Source organism: Musca autumnalis, unplaced genomic scaffold (assembly GCF_047663935.1).
Source record: "Musca autumnalis isolate F117 unplaced genomic scaffold, ASM4766393v1 scaffold_2, whole genome shotgun sequence".
NCBI classification, from domain to species: Eukaryota; Metazoa; Arthropoda; class Insecta; order Diptera; family Muscidae; genus Musca; species Musca autumnalis.
In genome coordinates this window covers 176,168,176-176,190,468 of record NW_027411755.1, presented here as the reverse complement: position 1 = coordinate 176,190,468, position 22,293 = coordinate 176,168,176, and the positions used below count along the sequence as shown (strand labels likewise).

Below are 22,293 nucleotides of genomic sequence, written 5' to 3'. Positions count from 1 at the left end.
TTCCAAAAATTATTTTTTGTTGCACGAATGAATAAATATAAGCCTACTAATAACTATAATAACGTTTATTTCATTCAAATATTAAAAAAGTCGCGAAAAAAGTCACTTTGAAAAAATTTTAAATTTTTTGTTTTTTGTTAAAAAATTATATTTTTGAATAAAAGCGTTTACGACATTTTTACGATCCTCAGAATTAAAGAAAAATAGTGAGAAATAAATTTTATGTAATTTTAATTATCTCATGTGGCTCTAAAACTTATATTCAATTATATATCTGTTTTCAGTGACTTCAAAAAATTTTCCATAATTTTGATAAATTCAAATTTTAAAATCATTTTGTGCGTGAGGTTTTTTCACCGAATCACCTTATAATTAAGATTTTATGTAATCTAATGGCAAAACTCATCACGCTATGATACAGGGATATGAGGTTGTAAAAAAGTCATAACCCTAGTGTTGATCATGTGTGCTGCAAAATATGTGTATGATTGTGCGGTGCTGTTTTATTATACCAACAATATCGAATAGCATTAGCTTCGCTAGCAATATATTTGTGAAATGCTTTGCTAATATGGCGTTAGCATTTTAAACCCTGCTTTTGGGTAGTCATTTATAGTTACAAATAGTTCTTCAGTGCGGAACTGTTGTCTACTGAACCAATGATCAGCTCATGAGTGAGAAATTAAGGAACAGATTTTACGCAACCTGTTCCGGGTTTCAGACATCAGAATAAACGCAAGAAAATCTTGAATTGCTGATTTTTGGTATCTGCTTAAACTTTACAAAAGGAATCTTAAGGCCTGGGTACATAAGCTACTTTGCCTGGTTGCCTTGCTTTCCTGCTTAATTTTTGACATAATAAAAATAAAAGAATAAAGGAGGCCGAGCAAATTTCGAACTGGGTTGCCCTTTTCTTTTTTATTCTTTTATCAGAAGCAAGCAAGGCAACCAGGCGAGGCAGCTTATGTACGTAGGCCTTTATTTCTCATGAGGTGGAAGATAAACGACGCTGGAGCTATTCTTCCATGAAAACGCGACACTTGGTCCCAATTTACATTAGGCGAGTTTACTTGCGGCAATTGTCAGTTTGTAGGTGAGAGAGGGTGCTGAGAGGCAAAGGGTTACCATATGCCTCACCTCTCTCTCCTACAAAATGACAATTGCCGCAAGTAAACTCGCCCAATGTAAATTGGGACATGGCTGGGGTGATCTTTGAACATTTGGTGCAGGGAAACTAACATGGTTGTCATTTAGCTGGTATTCGCATCTGTTGTATCGGCAACAACCAACACAATTGATCCCTACAGATTGAACATTTTTAAATTTGAGCACAACCAAATTAATTTCTAGCGATTCACTCTTGAAGACCATGATCTAACATTCACAGCTCCCACGATGTTTGCCGTCAAAGAGCATGCCCCACTCATCTATGAACATTGTAGTTTCGGAAACCGCAAAAACTTCCCAGGTATAAGCACCTTTCATATAAATATAGTTAAGGCGCACCGTGTTTGTTGTAGATAGCCTTGTTGATTCCTGACTGACATGGAGTTGGGATTTTAATACCCTCAGCGGAAAGCTGGTATTACACCGTTGCTTGCTTGTGCGACGACTGGTTTGAACTTACTGGTGTCGGGTGAGTCCGTGCTACTTTCGGAACAATCAGGATGTTCCGTTAGGATGGGTGGATGGTATTGACTCCAGAGCGTTTGCCACTGGAATAACCAATGCCGCCTTTGTTCCCAATTTACAATTTGTAGAAGTTATTTTCCCTTTTGCACATCCATCCGCATTCTACCTAGTGATGTCAAACAATTCCCTCAATGAAGCAACGTTTTGTTTTTTTTTCTGCACTGATCATATATAAACCTCAAGTTCTTTAACTTCCCCTTACCAAATACCGTTAGAAATCAAAGCACTAAATTTGAAATATTGAAGTTTGATGTGTTTGAAGAAGATTTGTTGCCTTCACACATTAATTTCTTATCATTGAATTGTTTTTATTTTTGTCGCAGGCAGGGATTACATTGCCGTGACACTATCGTTAATCAATTGTCATAATATTTCGTATTTATAAACAAGTAAGAACGGCGTAAAGTTCGGCCGAGTCGAATTTTTTTAAACCCTCCTGTATTGAAGTAAATTTGAACAAGTAGTAACTACTAACATCTTTATCTACGCGAGGTCTAATTTCTTGGAGGAGAATAATAATAAACATTTCAACAACCTTCAAAATATCGGAAATCGGGAGGTATGGGGAGTATATGAAGACGTGAACATCTACCGAAAAAGATCAGGTTGATAGCTTTATGCCTCCGACGACAACTAAGTACCAAATTTCAGCAATTTCGGTGGGATATTGAGGCCACAAACTTCAAAATATCGAAATCGGGAGGTACGGTTCTATGGGAGCTATATAAAGACGTGAACCTATACAGACAAATTTCAGGTGGAAAGTTGTATACCCCCAATGAAGACTAAAACCAAATTTCAGCCATTTTGGTAGGATATTGAGGCTACAACCTTAAAATATTAAAAATCGGAAGGTAACGTTCTATGGGGGCTATCTGAAGACGTAGACATAGAGCAATAAATTTCAGATGGAAAATGTTATACCCCCAACGAACACCAAATACCCAATTTCAGCCACTTCGGTAGAATATTTAGGCTAAAACGTTGGAAATACCGAAAATCGGGAGGTACCGTTCTATGGGGGCTATGTAAAGGCGTGGGTCTATACCGACAAATTTCAAGTGGAAAATTTTATGCCTCCAATGAAGACTAAATACAAAATTTGAGCTATTTCAGTGGTATATTGAGGCCACAACCCTCAAAATACCGAAAATCGGCAGGTACCTTTCTATGGGGACTATATGAAGGCGTCGGCCTATACCAATAAATTTCAAGTGGGGTTATAAACTCCCAAAGAAGACTAAATACAACATTTTAGTTATTTCGGTGGGATATTGAGACCACAACCCTCAAAATACCGAAAATCGGGAGTTACCTTTCTATGGGGACTATATGAAAACATGGTACTATACCGACAAATCTAAGATGGATAGTTTTTTACCCCCAACATTTACTATAAACCAATTTTCAGCCATTTCGGTGTTATAATGAAGCTGCAATCTTAAAAATATAGAAAATATGGAGGTACCGTTCTATGGGGGGCTATATCAAAACGTGGACCTATATATCCCATTTTCAATACCAAACATCCTAGGAATAATAGAAACTTTTATACAAAATTATAAAGCTCTATCTTAAAAATTGCGCTCTGTATCTTAATTTCAACAGACAGACGGACGGACAGACAGACATGGCTATTTCGACTTAGAATTTTTTGCTGATTAAGAATATATATACCTTTTAGGGTCTCCGACGAATATTTTGACGTGTTACAAAAGGAATGACAAATTTAATTATACCCTCCATATTATGGTGGGGGATATAATAATAATTATTCGAATCTCACCACCAAATGTTTCTAAAAATTTTCGTAATTGATCGTATTTTAACCCAAAAGAAAATTCAAGAAAATCGAAGAGTACAATCATTGCTAAAAATGGGTTTTAAATATTAATTTCGGAAAATTTCATCCAAGCCCAATTTTTTCTATTTTTAATTAGAAAACTGACAAAATTACAAAAAAAAAGATTTTTCTATTTGGACCTATATTTAAGAAGTTATGAGTATTTCATTGCATATAATGAAACCCTCAGCATTTATGCTAACGAGGGTATATGGTAAAAATAGGGTTTTGGGTTTTCCCGGGTTTTATCATACCCGGGAAACGGGAATCAAAAAATCGTCATTCCCAAAAAAAATTCAAATCGATCCGAGAGGAGCTCTAAAACTTTACTTTTTCCGAATTTTGTGTGGAACCAGTTCTATGCCTGGAGCTAATATTACCATATGCAAAATTATGACCGATTCGGTTATTCCCTTCAAGAGTTATCGTGCGCACCATTTTAGCGATAATTGTTGAACTTTTGTGGAGAAGGTACCGGAAGTAGTGGACCACCGATATGGTCCATCTTCGAACTTAAACTAATGGCCTGTTTCACTATGACGATTCGAATTCAAATTCGTTGGAACTACTTCTAAACTTCTGTTATTTTAAAAAATATTTGATTGATTTATTTGTTCAATCAAACACAAATTTCTACAATAACAGGAGTTTGGTTGTAATTCGAACAAATTTCAATTCGAATCGTCTTAGAGAAACTGACCTTAAGTTTGTAAAATCTATTCGAATTCTGATTCTATGGTATAAAAGTGACGGGCATAGTTTATTCATTAATTCAATATTAGTTGTGATAAATGTGAAAATATATTTCCCGATTTCCCGGGAAATATGATTTTGTTTCCCGGGAAAATCCCGTAACCAAAAAACCGAGAATTCCTGGGAATTCCCGGCGCGGGATTTCCCTACCCAAAACCCTAGGTAAAAACAAAAATTCCTTTGCAATTCCATTTAAAAAAAAATTAAAAAAAATTTTGCGTGCACATCTTAAATTTTTGGTACAGAGCTTAAGGAAAAAATTCTGGTTTCAAATCTGTTCGCGATCACAAAATTGCTCGATGTGCGCAAAAGTAATAGCGTTTTTTATTCTCATACAAAGAAAAAATATTTAAAAATCTCTTATTTGTTGCTATGAGAAAATTTATGCATAAATCGTTAACAGCATTCCATATTTATTCGTAGATGTTTAAATATTTACTAAATTTATTCTTATTTTCGCGGAAAATCAACAAATAATAAACAAATATTAAAGTAAATCCAAATTATCCTGTCCAAGAGTCCGTACAAAGCCTTAGAAAATAATTTAAAAAATATCTGCGGTATATATACAATGCGTAGAAATATATGAAACCATATTTATAAAGATTGGGTACATAAATTGCATATTATAGCAACAGCAAAAGAGAAAAACTTATTGTTAGACAATATTTTTGCAAATATATTTTTTGGTTTGGCTCCAAAAATTAGAAAAAAATATTTGGGAGTTCTCCAACTATTTCGCTAAAATCCCATACGATAATTAATGAACTCTTCTAAAACTTCATCAAAAAATGTGATTTACCATCGTGAAAGCTTATTTGCTTACTGTGATAACTCATAAGGATAGGAAATTAAGAGTAATATTGAAATTACAATCATTCAAAAAATATGAAATTTAAAAAGCCTGTAATTCGCGAATTAGTTAAAATCAGTTAATGCGCACCCGTTTTGGGATACAGCGAATCAATATCATTCAATATCTACGCGCAGAAAAATATATGTTAGAAATATGTTTGGATCCAAACAAATATGTGTTTGGGACTGATTGCAAACAAATATATGTTTGGATCCAAACATAATTTTTTTGGGTCCAAACAAATATATGTTTGCAACATTTTGTAGCATATCTCACTTTTATATGTTTGGGTACCAACATATTTTTTATGTTAAAACATATTTTTCATGGGTGGAGAGAGGAAGTTTGTCAAAGAGAGTAACAACAGGGCTCCCGCGGCTGCGGAATACCGGTTTATAATAAAGAGCAGTGTGTATGGTGTAATAGGCGACGCAGAAATTTTGTGATGTGTATGCGTAAAACACGTGTGTTTCTTGCTTTGTTGTTGTTAACCAAGCGAAGAGGAAAAGAAAAAATGGTATTAATATTTTTTCTTCAGTGTTCTAGAGACAATACCCAGCAAAAAAGTCATTACCAAGTAATGACTTTATTCAGTAACATTTGGCAGTTGTAACTACTTACTAGTTGACCGTAAAAGTCATTATTTTTACATGGGGATGTCATAGGAAGGAAGTACTTCCTTAAATATGTTTTTTAAGTACATACTTAACCACATACCGGCAGTCAAAAAACAAGCTAAAAAGAAAATACAATTAAATTCAACACTCCACCATGTTTTTTTTGTTTTTTCTTTTATTCCGCTCCCTGCTGGTGTCGAACACACGAACTTCTGATTTGTAGCCAAACACACTACATACTAGGCCAACCATACAAATAGTAAAGGTTGTTTAAAAACATCCATGTACATCAACATTTCTTCGTAATTTTGTCAACAAAAAACTCCCATGCCGACGGTGAGCTTTGAACACACAAACCTAAGATTTATAGTCAGACACACTAGCCCTGTGCCACCGTACTTATTACTTAGTAAGTAAGTAGTAATTAAGGATGTAACTAGTTATGTGTTAACTGTTATATATGTACTGACTGATAATGCGTAGGGTAATGAGTACTCATTACCTGGTAATGCAAAAAGTAATGACATGTGCTTACCAAATTTTTGCTGGGTAGTTGATTAAAGACGGTAAAGTGAGTGAATAAATCAGTGTTTTGTCTTTTCTTAAAGAAATTGTGCTTTTTAGTAAATTAAATGTCCAATACATTTTATAATTTATTACATTTTATTATACCCTACACCACTATGTGGGGAGGGTATTATAAGTTGGTTTTGCCAAAAAAGTTTGTAACGCATCGAAATAATGGTCGTAGACCCATACTTATATATACCAAAATTAATGTCTCGACGAGCTGAGTCGATCTGGCTATGTGTGTCCGTCCGTCAGTCCGTCCGTCCGTCTGTCCGTCTGTCCATCTAAACCTTGTAATCACGCTACAGGTCGCAATTTTGATCGGATCGTCGCCAAATTTTGGGTGTTGATGAGGGTCCCGGAGAGGAAGAAGCCTATTGATTTTGGTTATGGTCGGATAATATTTAGGGGTCGGAAAGGGCAAAAAACTTAGGTGGATAAAATGAAAACGTTTTTTCCAAAGCGAATATCTCAGCTTATGTATAGGTTATACAAAAAGTAGAAAATATCACCTTTCTAATGATGTAAAGTAGGTTCTCGTAGGTGATCAAACAACGAAGATATCACAATAGTCGCAAATAAAACCCAAATTTTCATTTTTGAGATTTTAATTATAATGACGAATATCGCAGCTATGGTTGGAGAATTTACAAAAGCAAAGCCTGACTATGAAAGTAGAAGATTCCATCTTTACAATGATGCAAACTAGGTCGGCGTAGGTGGCCAAATAACGCAGATATCGCAATAGTCGGTAATACATCCCATTTTCCGATTTTTTTGTAATCACGCTACAGGTCGCAATTTTGATTGGATCGTCACGAAATTTTGGGAGTTATTGGGGGTCCCACAGAGCAAGAAGCCTAATGATTTTGATGATGGTCGGATAATATTCGGGGGTCGAAATAGGCAAAAACTTATTTCGGAAAAGGTCAACGTTTTATTTTAAAGTCAATAGCTCTGTTTCTTTAAGAGGTATATCAAAAGCAAAACCTGGCAAGGAAAGTAGAAAATATCACCTTTACAACGATGTAAAGTTGGCTGTCGTAGGTGGTCAAACAACAGAGATATCGCAAAAGTCGGTAATGCATCCCATTTTCCGATTTTTTTGTAATCACGCTACAGGTCGCAATTTTGATCGGATCGTCACGAATTTTTTTGCAGTTGATGCGGGTCCCACAGGGTAAGAAGCCTATTAAGCTTGGTGATGGTCGGACAATATTCAGGAGTCGGAATAAGCAAAAAGCTTTTGTGGATAAAAGTCAACGTTTGTTTATGCGAATATCTCCGCTTCTGGTAGCAGTATTCCAAAAGGAAAGCGCGCCAATGGAAGTAGAAAATATCTCCTATATATTGTTGCAAAAAATGTTGGTGTAAGTGTAATCACGCTACAGGTTGCAATTTTGACTGGATAGTCACGAAATTTTGGGGGTTGATGGGGGCCCACAGAGAAAGAAGCCTATTGATTTTTTTGAGAAATTCAAAGTTTTATTCTTTGTGAATATATCGGTTTCTAGTAGGGGTATTTCAGCGGCACAGCCTGTCAATGGAAGAAGAAAATATTACCTGTACATTGGTGTAAAGTAGGTTGGCGAAGGTGGTCAAACAAGGGAGGTACCACAATAGTTGGTAATGCATCCAATTCTTCCATTTTTTGCAATCACGCTACAGGTCGCAATTTTGATCGGATGGTCCCGAAATGTTGGTTGTTTATGGAGGTCCGAGAGAGAAAGAGGCATATTATGTTTGGTGGCAGTCGGATTGTATTCCCTAAAAGAAATGTTTACCGGTGAACAGCTTATGCACAGGTGTAGTGGTGTAGGGTATCACATGGTCGGCCCCGTCCCGACTATAGCCTTTGCTTACTTGTTTAATTTTGTTAATTACATCAATACATTTTTCATATACATACTACATACATATGTACATATGTATATTTGAAATATGGATGTACCTATTTATTACATTATATAATCATTTGATTCCAGATGCCGATGTCCCGCTGATGATTTGAACTTTGAAGAAAATGTGTTTTATATCACAACTAAGGAGAAGCGTTCAACGATGTTTCTATATACATTTTTTTTTCTTTTTAAAAGTGCGACTTTCTATAAATTGCTTCATTCAGTTTTTTCGTTTATTAAAGTCTGTTTTGTCTTTCTTTGGAATTTTTTATGTACCTTTGTGTCTGCTATGCTTTTGCTTTTTTTCTATGCCTTTCAATAAAAAACCAATGTGAAACACATTGAAATGTATGCTCTCAGCACATTTATAAATGCTGAGAGCATACATTTCAATGTGTTTCACATTGACATTTACGCTCCCTTGCGGCTTTTGGGCATGTTTGCATATAAGACTGCTTGCAAACAAATATATGTTTGCTGCAAAATATGTTTGGGACATATGCTAGAGAGGCCATTTTTTCTGTGTGTATGCATTTCTCAGCGGCCATTGTGTGTCGTCAGTTGCATCTCACAATGCCAAAAACCTTAAAGTGGATAAAAGTCGCGCAATGGCGCGCCGGTTTCATTAGCGCCCATCAAGAATACGTCAATATACACCTATTTCAAATAGATTCTTTAAGAACCGCGGATGTGCCTTCACATTCTATTTTGCGTAAAAAACCCATATTACTCGCGTGTTTCTGTAATTTATGACAAGCGTTTTCGCAAATATTATAATCGCGTATAAAGGATTCCATTTGTGTAAAACATTTTAAAGAAAATCGCGGTTTAGTACGGGGATTTGTCAAAATATATTTTAGCTGATTTTACCATTTTCAAGGTATCTATAACCGCGGTTTTAGTGGGTGGATTCGATCGCGGAGGGGCTAATTAGATCCGTCGAGCAAAAAAACTAAATTCACGTAGGGTTTAAAGTAATTTGAATGACAGTTGTAAATATTACACGCAAAAAATAGGTTTTTTAAGAAAATTCACCCATCATATGTTGGCCTTTAGACTCCAATTACTAGGATACTGTAAGGAACACACTCATGAGATATTCATTAAACAACGTAAAATCACGAGTTCTATAATCTTATTATAAGTTCTGTCTCATTTGATTCCCCTGAAGCCTTTATTTAAAACTGTTTTTTTTTTTGTAATTTTTGACGGGTTTACATTTAAAATTTTGTCAATTTTTTTGTAAATTCCACGAATTTTTTTGTAAATATTACGCAATTTACTTAATGACGTTACTTCGTGATAACTTTTTAGTGACAATTGTGCTCAATAAAATAATTAGCGTTTTTATAATAACTTCTTCTTAAAAGCAGAAGTAAAACCGCGATAACTTTTGTCCGAAACAACCAAAAATTTGCTCGCAAGCGGATTTGTACTGAGCAATTTTTTTCTAACCTATGTACGAAAAATCTTTTGGAAATGGAATATGAAAGAATTGGCAACATTTCCGATATACACTTTGATACGACCAAAAAATATGGCTCATCGAAATAACGGTTTTAGACCCCAAGTATGTTTGGACGAAATTCGTTTCAGACAATTTGAAGTCGATTTAGCCATGTCCGTCCGCCTGTCTGTCTGGCTGGCTGGTGCGCACGATAACTCTCGAACGGATCAACCGATTCGAACCAAATTTTGGTTATCGTAATATTTTGCCCACATCGTATTATTCCTTCCAGATATAGATCGGGTTCGAATATGAACTATAACGGTCCACCCCTTCGGGTACCTCCCACACAAAATTCGTATAAACAGAAGTTTATGAGCTACTCTACTGACGGCACCAAACAAAATGGCAAACCCGCAAGATAATTCGCGCAGGGAGTTTCTGATTGGTGCAGACTTTGCACATCATATTATTTCATCCAGTCATGTATCAGGTTGGAATATGGACGATATCGATCCACTGCTTCGGGTACCTCCCACGCAAAATTAATAAAAGTGAAGTTTAATTCTTTATTTCGTTTTGATTCTTTTTTTCAGTAGGTTGTTCTAGTGGCCTCATTTACAACAGCAAAGTTTTTTTCCGGAGTAAGTTAATACTTCCTGAGATAATGGCCCAAAAGTTCCAAATCCCTGCCGACACACAGGGATAACTCTAAAACTTTTTCAAAAATTTCTTCCAAACTTAATTTATCTTAATTTAACATTTCCGGCCCTCCTGAAGAAGTTTGGTACTTATTATATAATCGGCATAATTATTGTGTTTGGTTTGGTTTCATTGTTCTTTTTTGTCAGTGGCCGAGGGTATATCTCCATCTGCATAGCTGGCTGATACTTTCTTACTTGTTTTTTTTTTTTTTTTTTTTTTTTGGAAAAAGGGTTTCACTCCTCACAGGTTGTGGGTATATCTCTGTCGACAAAGCCGACTGATACTTTTTTACTTATTTTTATCTAATTTAACATTTTCATAGCGTGATATCTGCAACCGTTAACAAAAAAATCTGAAAATGTACTGAAATATTGTGTTGAACGCAGCAAAAGTAGAAAATAAAAAACAATCTTCTTTCAAAACCCCATTATTAAAGGTTTCCCTTTATTTGAATTACCGAACAGATTTATATGGTTCCGATTATCTTAAAGTTAAGAGTGATCACTAAATTTAAAAGAGGACTTTCTTAGCATTATATTTTAATGCGTGAATTATATCTTAAAGTCCTAGACAGAAAAAAAACAAATGAATTCAATATGTATACAAATTGCTTTTTTTTGCGATTTTAAATCTATCCAATAGTAAAAGAAAACATGTAATAATGACCCAAAGTCTCCGATTTCACTCAGAAATCCTCATATATCTTATACTACACTTTGTCAGGATTTATCACTTGCCAGCTCTCTTATACTTAACCACTAAGAGAATAACAATACACATAGTTTCTCTTCATCTTCTCAAAAATCATCGATAAGCACTATATATATTTGTTGATAAAATATACGACTAACTAACTATAGCCGACCGGCTGACTATAACATTATTTAATTTACCTAACATGGATTTCATTTAGTTGGAAATTGTCTTTAAAGGTGTTAACAACACGGATCGGAATATTACCCAACAAATCTTCACAAATTTGTGTTGTTGTATATTAGCTATATCTACCTTCGGCATACAATATTGATAAGAGTAAATAATTGATAAAACTTTAATAACAACAAAAACAACGGCAAAATGTATTTTTCGAAGGGAATTGGTTATCTGGGGATAATTGTTGTATTTGCATTGATGACACCAAGTGAAGGTGGTGAGTAGAAATATATTATTATTGTTGTTGTTGTTTGGTATTTGTTAATTTTTTTTTACTTTCCAGCTATAAAATGCCTCCATTGCAATTCAAATGACAATGCAGATTGTGTTGATGGAAGCAAAGTTACAGCAACCACCGAATGTGGCACTGATGTTACCGAATGTGTGGTTAGCAAAGGTATGTACTGGGTTGATTGGGACTGTCAATGGAATAATTAGACTGTTTTATGCCAAAAAAATTACGTTGGAAATTTCCAAAACTTTCTTTATTTAAAATCAGGGATCTATTCAAAGGTCATATAGGCCCAGCACTCCTGTTACTTTTATTTGGACTCTCATAGGTTGAAGGTATTTAGCCGCCGAATAATTCTGTTTAATTGTGTTTTTTTTAGACAGATCATCCTTTCAACATGTCTTCTGGATATAGAGGACATTTCAACGGGACTTATGTAGATAGAAGAGTTTCTGTAGGCCTTCAATAGGCCTTTTCACAAATCTTCTTTATACTTAGAGGATTTTTGAACAGGTCCTCAATATACAGCAAACAGTTGTTCTTTTATAGGAGGAATACCCTTCATTAGGTCTTCTATCTACAACGGGTATTCCTTAGAGAGATACAGCGGGTCTTCTATAGATAGAAGATCTTCCATAGACATTTCTATCTGTAGATTGCAGACCTTTAAATATAACTTTTATGGACATGTTGACAAATACTTCAAATAGCTTTTATAGTTCCTAGAAATAACCAATATATGTGTGAGTCAGTTTAGACGGGCTAATCAATTGGACTAACAGTTGTTGGTATCAATCGAGGCATTAATTATCTAAAATTGAGATAAGATTTTGTTAGTCAACAAAGAAACCATTAGAAAAAAGTATCATTCGGCTTTGCCGCCAGAGATATATCTTCAGCCTGTGCGAATTGAAACACTTCTTCGCAAAAAAAACTTGTGTATTTTGGGGGTTTTCAGAATTGTTGACTTATTAAGTTATCGACAAAAATATGGATTAAAGCTCAAAAGTTTTAGGGGGAGGTACCTAAAGGAATGGATCGTCATAGTTTATTTTGGAAGCGGGTCTTATTTTGGGAGTCATTCCTCTCTATAGATATCGCGACCACCAGTCATTTCAGTTGGTCACCATATAATTTAGAGCTTTTGGACCATTATATCATGAAACATGGACTTGCCCAGGAAAAACATAATATCGCTTTAAACAGGGCCATTAGAAGTACCTTCGGAAAAAAATGTCCAAAGGATCCTCGAACAGACTCTTAACCACACTTATAGAAAAATGTTGAATATTTGTGAGGGTGGTGCCCCAAATAGTGGACCGATAGGGACCACTTATGAACACAAGCTAAGTTTGGAAAAATATATTTGAGATCCAAAGTTTAGAACAAATCGATTGCTCTGAGATATCGCGCGTACCATTTCAGCGAATATTTTCGAAGTACCGGAAGGAGTGGACCTATAAGCATAAAAAAACATTGTTCCACAACATCCCATACGGGACAAGGGAGACTTCTCTCATATCAATGAGTGCACCCCGATTCATATTTAGCTCAGTGATATGGGGCCTACTGTTTATCGCCGAGTCCGAACGGCGTGTCTTAAGACACCACTTGTGGATAAGTTTTCCAAGGCTGAAATACTCAGGAAATGTCGCCAACATTACTGAGGGGTATTCTGCCACCGTTGAAAAATGTTTGATGTTGCCTGGTCGGGGAATCGAACCCCCGACCTTCTGCGGTCAAGTCGTCAAGTCAAGTACACATGCTGTCCGTAGGGGTTCTTTCCAGTTTTCGGGTCATTTTCTCAAGAGGTATGGACTTGCCACTGAAAAAACGTGTACCATTCTAACAGGGGCCTTGAGTGCAACTTATTGCTAGAAAAATCAAAAGTATTCAAGAGGAAGTCCTAACCTGCACTTTTCGGAAATTTGGTGTGGGAGGTATCCGAAGGAGTTGACATATATAGTCCACATTCTAACCTGATCTATATCTCGTAGAAATACTACGATGTCCAAAGTATGGATCAAATCGGTTACTGGCTTCGAGAGTTATCGTGCGCAACATTTTAGCTTAAAGTTTTGAACTTTTTTTGGGGAGGTACTCAAAGGAGTGGACCGACAAGGCCCATCTTAGAACTTGTTTATACCCTCAAAATTTATGCCAACGAGTGTATACACACTTTCATACGTGCAAACTGTGCCTCATCGAAATAATGGTTTCAGACCCCAAGTATGTTTGGACGAACTCCGCTTCAGACAATTTGGAGTTGATTTAGCCATATCCGTCCGTCTGGCTGGCTGGAGCGCACGATAACTCTCGAACGGATTAACCGATTCGGTCCAAAATTGGCTTTCGTAATATTTTGTCTATACTTAGTTTAAGTTCGAAGATGGGTTATATCAGAACACTCCTTCCGGTACCTCCCCCACAAAAGTTCGAAAAAGTTGTGCGCACGGTAACTGATTTGGTTCATATTTTGCATATCGTGAAATTCCTGCCAGACTTAGATGAGGTTTCAATATGGAATCAATCGGTCTACTCTTTCGGGTACCTCTCACACAAAAATATCGGAACAGTTCAGTTTAGGAGCCGCTTTCGAATCGCTTTGATTTTTGTTGTAACTACTTATATTCACTGCCCTCCATACGACTGTACAATTTTCATCAGGGGAAAGTCCATACTTCCTGAGAAAATAGCCTGAAAGGTGCAAAAACCCCTATGACACCGTGTGTACTGGTCGGAGCGGACGATAACTCTCGAACGGATCTGCCGATTCGGTCCAAAATGTGGCATCGTAATATTTTGTACAAACTTAGTTAAAGTTTGAAGATAAGCCATATCGGTCCACTCCTTCAGGTACCTCCCCCAAAAGTTCGAAAATGTTCGGAAAATTTGTGCGCACGATAACTCTTGACAGAAGTGACCGATTTGGTCCATACTTTACACATCCTAATATATTTACCATATATAGATCAGGTTCGAGTATGGACTATATTTGTTTTGTTCACTCCTTTGGGTACCTCCCAAACAAAAATTTGGATAAATTCACTTTAAGACCTGCTCTTGAATCACTTTGATTTTTGTTAAAGCATCTTGCGTTCTCTGCCTCACTTACGACAGTAAAAGTTTTTTTCAGGGGCAAGTCAATACTTCTTGAGAAAACAGCCCGAAAGGAGTAAAAAAAACCCCTATGGCACCATATGTAGTGGCTGTAGAGCTCGAACCGAATACTGCATTCGTCCACACTTTGGATATCGCAATATTTCTTCGAATATTAAATGAAATTCGAAGGAAGTGCTTATAGGTCCACTGCTTCCGGTACCTATCCCCCAAAAGTTCGAAAATATTCGCTAAAATGATATATAAGACCTCGTGGATTTTTTAAAAATATTTTTCGCTACAAATAAGACCTTGTGGATTTTTTAAAAATATTTTTGGTTATATATAAGACCTCGTGGATATTTTAAAAATATTTTTCGCTACAAATGAGACCTTGTGGATTTTTTTAAAAATATTTTTCGCTACAAATAAGACCTCGTGGATTTTTTAAAAATATTTTTGGTTATATATAAGACCTCGTGGATTTTTTAAAAATATTTTTGGTATATATAAGACCTCGTGGATTTTTTAAAAATATTTTTGGTTATATATAAGACCTCGTGGATTTTTTAAAAATATTTTTGGTTATATATAAGACCTCGTGGATTTTTTAAAAATATTTTTGGTTACATATAGGATCTCGTGGATTTTTTAAAAATATTTTGGTTATATATAAGACCTCGTGGATTTTTTACAAATATTTTTGGTTATATATAAGACCTGGTGGATTTTTTACAAATATTTTTGGTTATATATAAGACCTCGTGGATTTTTTAAAAATATGTTTGGCTATATATAAAACCTCGTGGATTTTTTAAAAATATTTTTGGTTATATATAAAACCTCGTGGATTTTTTAAAAATATTTTTGGCTATATATAAAACCTCGTGGATTTTTCAAAAATATTTTTGGCTACAAATAAGACCTCTTGGATTTTTTAAAAATATTTTTTGCTATATAAGACCTCGTGGATTTTTTAAAAATATTGTTGGCTATATAAGACCTCGTGGATTTATTTAAAATATTGTTGGCTGTATAAGACCTCGTGCATTTTTTAAAAATATTTTTAGACATATGTAAGGCCTCGTGATTTTTTTTTAAATATTTTTGGGTATATATAAAACCTCGTGGATTTTTTAAAAAATATTTTTGGCTATATATAAGACCTCGTGGATTTTTTAAAAATATTTTTGGTTATATATAAGACCTCGTGAATTTTTTAAAAATATTTTTGGTTATATATAAGACCTCGTGGATTTTTTAAAGATATTTTTGGTTATATATAAGACCTCGTGGATTTTTTAAAAATATTTTTGGTTATATATAAGACCTCGTGGATTTTTTAAAAATATTTTTGGTTATATATAAGACTTCGTGGATTTTTTAAAAATATTTTTGGTTATATATAAGACCACGTGGATTTTTTAAAAATTTTTTTTGGTTATATATAAGACCTCGTGGATTTTTTAAAAATATTTTTGGTTATATATAAGACCTCGTGGATTTTTTAAAAATATTTTTGGTTATATATAAGACCTCGTGGGTTTTTTAAAAATATTTTTTGCTATATAAGACCTCGTGGATTTTTTAAAAATATTTTTGGCTACAAATAAGACCTCGTGGATTTTTTAAAAATATTTTTGGCTACAAATAAGACCTCGTGGATTTTTTAAAAATATTTTTGGCTACAAATAAGACCTCGTGGATTTTTTAAAAATATTTTTGGCTACAAATAAGACCTCGTGGATTTTTTAAAAATATTTTTGGCTACAAATAAGACCTCGTGGATTTTTTAAAAATATTTTTGGCTACAAATAAGACCTCGTGGATTTTTTAAAAATATTTTTGGCTACAAATAAGACCTCGTGGATTTTTTAAAAATATTTTTGGCTACAAATAAGACCTCGTGGATTTTTTAAAAATATTTTTGGCTACAAATAAGACCTCGTGGATTTTTTAAAAATATTTTTGGCTACAAATAAGACCTCGTGGATTTTTTAAAAATATTTTTGGCTACAAATAAGACCTCGTGGATTTTTTAAAAATATTTTTGGCTACAAATAAGACCTCGTGGATTTTTTAAAAATATTTTTGGCTACAAATAAGACCTCGTGGATTTTTTAAAAATATTTTTGGCTACAAATAAGACCTCGTGGATTTTTTAAAAATATTTTTGGCTACAAATAAGACCTCGTGGATTTTTTAAAAATATTTTTGGCTACAAATAAGACCTCGTGGATTTTTTAAAAATATTTTTGGCTACAAATAAGACCTCGTGGATTTTTTAAAAATATTTTTGGCTACAAATAAGACCTCGTGGATTTTTTAAAAATATTTTTGGCTACAAATAAGACCTCGTGGATTTTTTAAAAATATTTTTGGCTACAAATAAGACCTCGTGGATTTTTTAAAAATATTTTTGGCTACAAATAAGACCTCGTGGATTTTTTAAAAATATTTTTGGCTACAAATAAGACCTCGTGGATTTTTTAAAAATATTTTTGGCTACAAATAAGACCTCGTGGATTTTTTAAAAATATTTTTGGCTACAAATAAGACCTCGTGGATTTTTTAAAAATATTTTTGGCTACAAATAAGACCTCGTGGATTTTTTAAAAATATTTTTGGCTACAAATAAGACCTCGTGGATTTTTTAAAAATATTTTTGGCTACAAATAAGACCTCGTGGATTTTTTAAAAATATTTTTGGCTACAAATAAGACCTCGTGGATTTTTTAAAAATATTTTTGGCTACAAATAAGACCTCGTGGATTTTTTAAAAATATTTTTGGCTACAAATAAGACCTCGTGGATTTTTTAAAAATATTTTTGGCTACAAATAAGACCTCGTGGATTTTTTAAAAATATTTTTGGCTACAAATAAGACCTCGTGGATTTTTTAAAAATATTTTTGGCTACAAATAAGACCTCGTGGATTTTTTAAAAATATTTTTGGCTACAAATAAGACCTCGTGGATTTTTTAAAAATATTTTTGGCTACAAATAAGACCTCGTGGATTTTTTAAAAATATTTTTGGCTACAAATAAGACCTCGTGGATTTTTTAAAAATATTTTTGGCTACAAATAAGACCTCGTGGATTTTTTAAAAATATTTTTGGCTACAAATAAGACCTCGTGGATTTTTTAAAAATATTTTTGGCTACAAATAAGACCTCGTGGATTTTTTAAAAATATTTTTGGCTACAAATAAGACCTCGTGGATTTTTTAAAAATATTTTTGGCTACAAATAAGACCTCGTGGATTTTTTAAAAATATTTTTGGCTACAAATAAGACCTCGTGGATTTTTTAAAAATATTTTTGGCTACAAATAAGACCTCGTGGATTTTTTAAAAATATTTTTGGTCATATATAAGGCCTCGTGGATTTTTTAAAAATATTTTTGGTCATATATAAGACCTCGTGGATTTTTTAAAAATGTTTTTGCCATATATAAGACCTCGTGGATTTTTTAAAAATATTTTTGGCTATATAACACCTCGTGGAGTTTTTAAAAATATTTTTGGTTATATATAAGACCTCGTGGATTTTTTAAAAATATTTTTGGTTATATATAAGACCTCGTGGATTTTTTAAAAATATTTTTGGTTATATATAAGACCTCGTGGATTTTTTAAAAATATTTTTGGTTATATATAAGACCTCGAGGATTTTTTAAAAATATTTTTGGTTATATATAAGACCTCGTGGATTTTTTAAAAATATTTTTGGCTACAAATAAGACCTCGTGGATTTTTTAAAAATATTTTTGGCTACAAATAAGACCTCTTGGATTTTTTAAAAATATTTTTTGCTATATAAGACCTCGTGGATTTTTTAAAAATATTGTTGGCTATATAAGACCTCGTGGATTTTTTAAAAATATTTTTTGCTATATAAGACCTCGTGGATTTTTTAAAAATATTGTTGGCTATATACGACCTCGTGGATTTATTTAAAATATTGTTGGCTGTATAAGACCTCGTGGATTTTTTAAAAATATTTTTAGACATATGTAAGGCCTCGTGATTTTTTTTTTAAATATTTTTGGGTATATATAAAACCTCGTGGATTTTTTAAAAATATTTTTGGGTATATATAAAACCTCGTGGATTTTTATACCCTACACCACTATGTGGTAAGGGGTATTATGTGTTAGTGCATTTGTATGTAACATACAAAAGGAAGCGAGATAGACCCATAGTTCCTTCTAGGGATATACATAGAATCACTTTCTGAGTCGATTTATGCATGTCCGTCCGTCCGTCCGTTCGCAACATACAGGTCGCATTTGTTGACCGATTTCGCTGAAAATTGGGGAATACCACTTTTTTAGCCGTCAGAAGATCAAGTTCGAAGATGGGCTATATCGGTCCAAGTTTTGGTATAGCCCCCATATATATTTTCGGCCGATTTCACGTATTTTCTGTAACACACACGCTATATATGTCCGATTTCGATGAAATTTGGAATGTGTGACTGAATTTGGTCTAAAAATAAATGTGCCAAATTATTTCGAAATCGGTTCAGATTTGGATATAGCTCCCATATATATGTTCGCCCGATTTCACGTATGCGATGTACCAATCACGCTATATACGTCCAATTTTAATGAAATTTGGAATGTTTGACTGAATTTGGTATAGAAATAAGTGTGCCAAATTATATAGAAATCGGTTCAGATTTGGATATAGCTCCCATATATATTTTCGGCCGATTTCACGTATTTTCTGTACCAAACACGCTATATATTTCCGATTTCGATGATATTTGGAATGTGTGACTGAATTCAGTCTAGAAATAAATGTGCCAAATTATATCAAAATCGGTTTAGATCTGGATGTAGCTCCGAGTTATATTTTACATATTCACAGTGGTGTAGGGTATCATATAGTCGGCCCCGCCCGACTTTGATCCTTTCCTTACTGGTTTAAAAATATTTTTGGCTATATATAAGACCTCGTGGATTTTTTAAAAATATTTTTGGTTATATATAAGACCTCGTGGATTTTTTAAAAATATTTTGGTTATATATAAGACCTCGTGGATTTTTTAAAAATATTTTTGGTTATATATAAGACCTCGTGGTTTTTTTAAAAATATTTTCGTTATATATAAGACCTCGTGGATTTTTTACAAATATTTTTGGTTATATATAAGACCTCGTGGATTTTTTAAAAATATTTTGGTTATATATAAGACCTCGTGGATTTTTTACAAATATTTTTGGTTATATATAAGACCTCGTGGATTTTTTACAAATATTTTTGGTTATATATAAGACCTCGTGGATTTTTTTAAAAATATTTTGGGCAATATATAAGAGCTCGTGGGCTTTTTAAAAATATTTTTGGCTACCAATAAGACCTCGTGGATTTTTTAAAAATATGATTGGCTATATGTAAGACCTTGTGGATTTTTTAAAAATATTTTTGGTTATATATAAGAACTCGTTGATTTTTTAAAAATATTTTTGGTTACATATAAGACCTCGTTGATTTTTTAAAAATATTTTTGGCTACAAATAAGAACTCGTGGATTTTTTAAAAATATTTTTGGCTACAAATAAGACCTAGTGGATTTTTTAAAAATATTTTTGGCTACAAATAAGACCTCGTGGATTTTTTAAAAAAAATTTTGGCTACAAATAAGACCTCGTGTATTTTTAAAAAATATTTTTTGGCTACAAATACGACCTCGTGGATTTTTTAAAAAAATTTTTGGCTACAAATAAGACCTCGTGGATTTTTAAAAAATATTTTTTGGCTACAAATACGACCTCGTGGATTTTTTAAAAATATTTTTGGCTACCAATAAGACCTCGCAGATTTTTAAAAAATATGGTTGGCTATATAAGTCCTCGTGGATTTTTTAAAATAATTTTGGCTTTATAGAATACCTCGTGGAATTTTTAAAAATATTTTTGGCTATATGTAAGACCTTGTGGATTTTTAAAAATATTTTTGGCTATATATAAGACCTCGTTCATTTTTTAAAAATATTGTTGGCTGTATAAGACCTCGTGGATTTATTAAAAATATTGTTGGCTGTATAAGACCTCGTGGATTTTTTAAAAATATTTTTAGACATATGTAAGGCCTCGTGATTTTTTTTAAATATTTTTGGGTATATATTAGACCTCGTGGATTTTTTAAAAAGCTTTTCGGCTATACCTAAGACATCGTCGATTTTTTAAAATTTGTTTTTGCTGTATAAGTCCTCGTGGATTTTTTAACAATATGTTCGGCTATACATAAGACCCAGTGGATTTTTTAAAAATATTTTTGGCTATACATTAGTGGCTATACCACGTGGATTTTCTTAAAAATATGTTTGGCTATATATAGGACCTCGTGATTTCTTTAAAAACATAGTAGATTTTTTAAAAATTGTTTTTGCTATATAAGACTTCGTGGATTTTTTAAAAATATTTTTGGTTGTATATAAGACCTCGTGGATTTTTTAAAAATATTTTTTGGCTAAAAAAAGGCCTCGTGGATTTTTTAAAAATATTTTTGGCTAAAAAAGAGGCCTCCTGGATTTTTTAAAAATATTTTTGGCTATATCTAAGATTTCGTCGATTTTTTAAAAATTGCTTTTGCTATATATAAGACCTCGTGGATTTTTAAAAAATATTTTTGGTGATATATAAAACTTCGTGGATATTTTAGAATATTTTAGGCTATATATAAAAGCTCGTAAATTTTTTAAAATTATTTCTGTTGCCTTTATCTGCCTTTAAGCCCCGTTTTTTACTGCAGCAATTCTTTGTGGTCTTTCATTTTAATGAACAAAACTATATTTGTTTAAATGTTTTCAGATGGTGATGTAATAACCCGTGGGTGCCTTGAAAGTGGCAAGACATGTGACGGTGATAATTGCAAGAAATGTACAGGAGCAACTGATGCTGCATGTAATACCAGTAATTTTGACGAATCTACCGACTTCCAATGCATTGTTTGTCGCAGCGATGAAAACGCGGACTGTTGGAATAATGCTTCAAAAGTTACTCCAAAAAATTGTAGAACTGGCGCTAGTAATCCCCAAGAAGGTTGCTTCCATGGTATTTGGAGTAAGTCAATGAAAATAAGGAATATATAACTTCAGAAGTTTATAAAGATTTTGCTCTCTCTCCCTTTTTTTCTTCTACCTACTAATCTAGATGGCGTGGCCATACGTGGTTGTTATATTGATGCCGATGCTAAAACTCAGGCCACCTGTTCTGATGCCAACAACAATCAGTGTAAATTGTGTCACACTTCGAAATGCAATGTCGATAATTCATCGGGTGCCCAAAGTATTAGTGTGTTTGTTGGACTTATTGCTGTTATGCTATCAGCTATTTGGTATACGAACTGAGAAAATCTTTTTTACACTGTAAAAGCCAAATAAATAAAATTTATTAAAAGATAAATACTTTTGTATTTTTTATTCGATAAGCACGACATTAGGGCATTATAAGGTCATAACCGACTGATCTTAGGGCACTTCAATGCTCATCTCGAGTTGTGGCATTTGGTCCTAGAAAATTACCAGAGAGGTATAGTGCTGGCTGAGCAGATCGATAGCTATACATTTTGCACGGTCAATGATGACGCCCCCAGCCGGAGAGTGTCACTTGTTCAAACAAATATCGTCACCCTCA

General features: G+C 33.5%; 1 protein-coding gene across 1 annotated transcript; it reads left to right on the top strand.

Annotated features, from left to right (window-relative positions):
- The first annotated feature begins 11,294 nt into the window (after positions 1-11,294).
- On the top strand, positions 11,295-22,062 carry LOC141393200 (uncharacterized). The gene is made up of 4 exons (XM_073966165.1): positions 11,295-11,534; positions 11,601-11,714; positions 21,469-21,720; positions 21,811-22,062. The coding sequence occupies exons 1-4, from the start codon at positions 11,462-11,464 to the stop codon at positions 22,005-22,007; spliced, it is 636 nt and encodes a 211-aa protein (XP_073822266.1). The 5' UTR covers positions 11,295-11,461; the 3' UTR covers positions 22,008-22,062.
- The last annotated feature ends 231 nt before the right edge of the window (positions 22,063-22,293 follow it).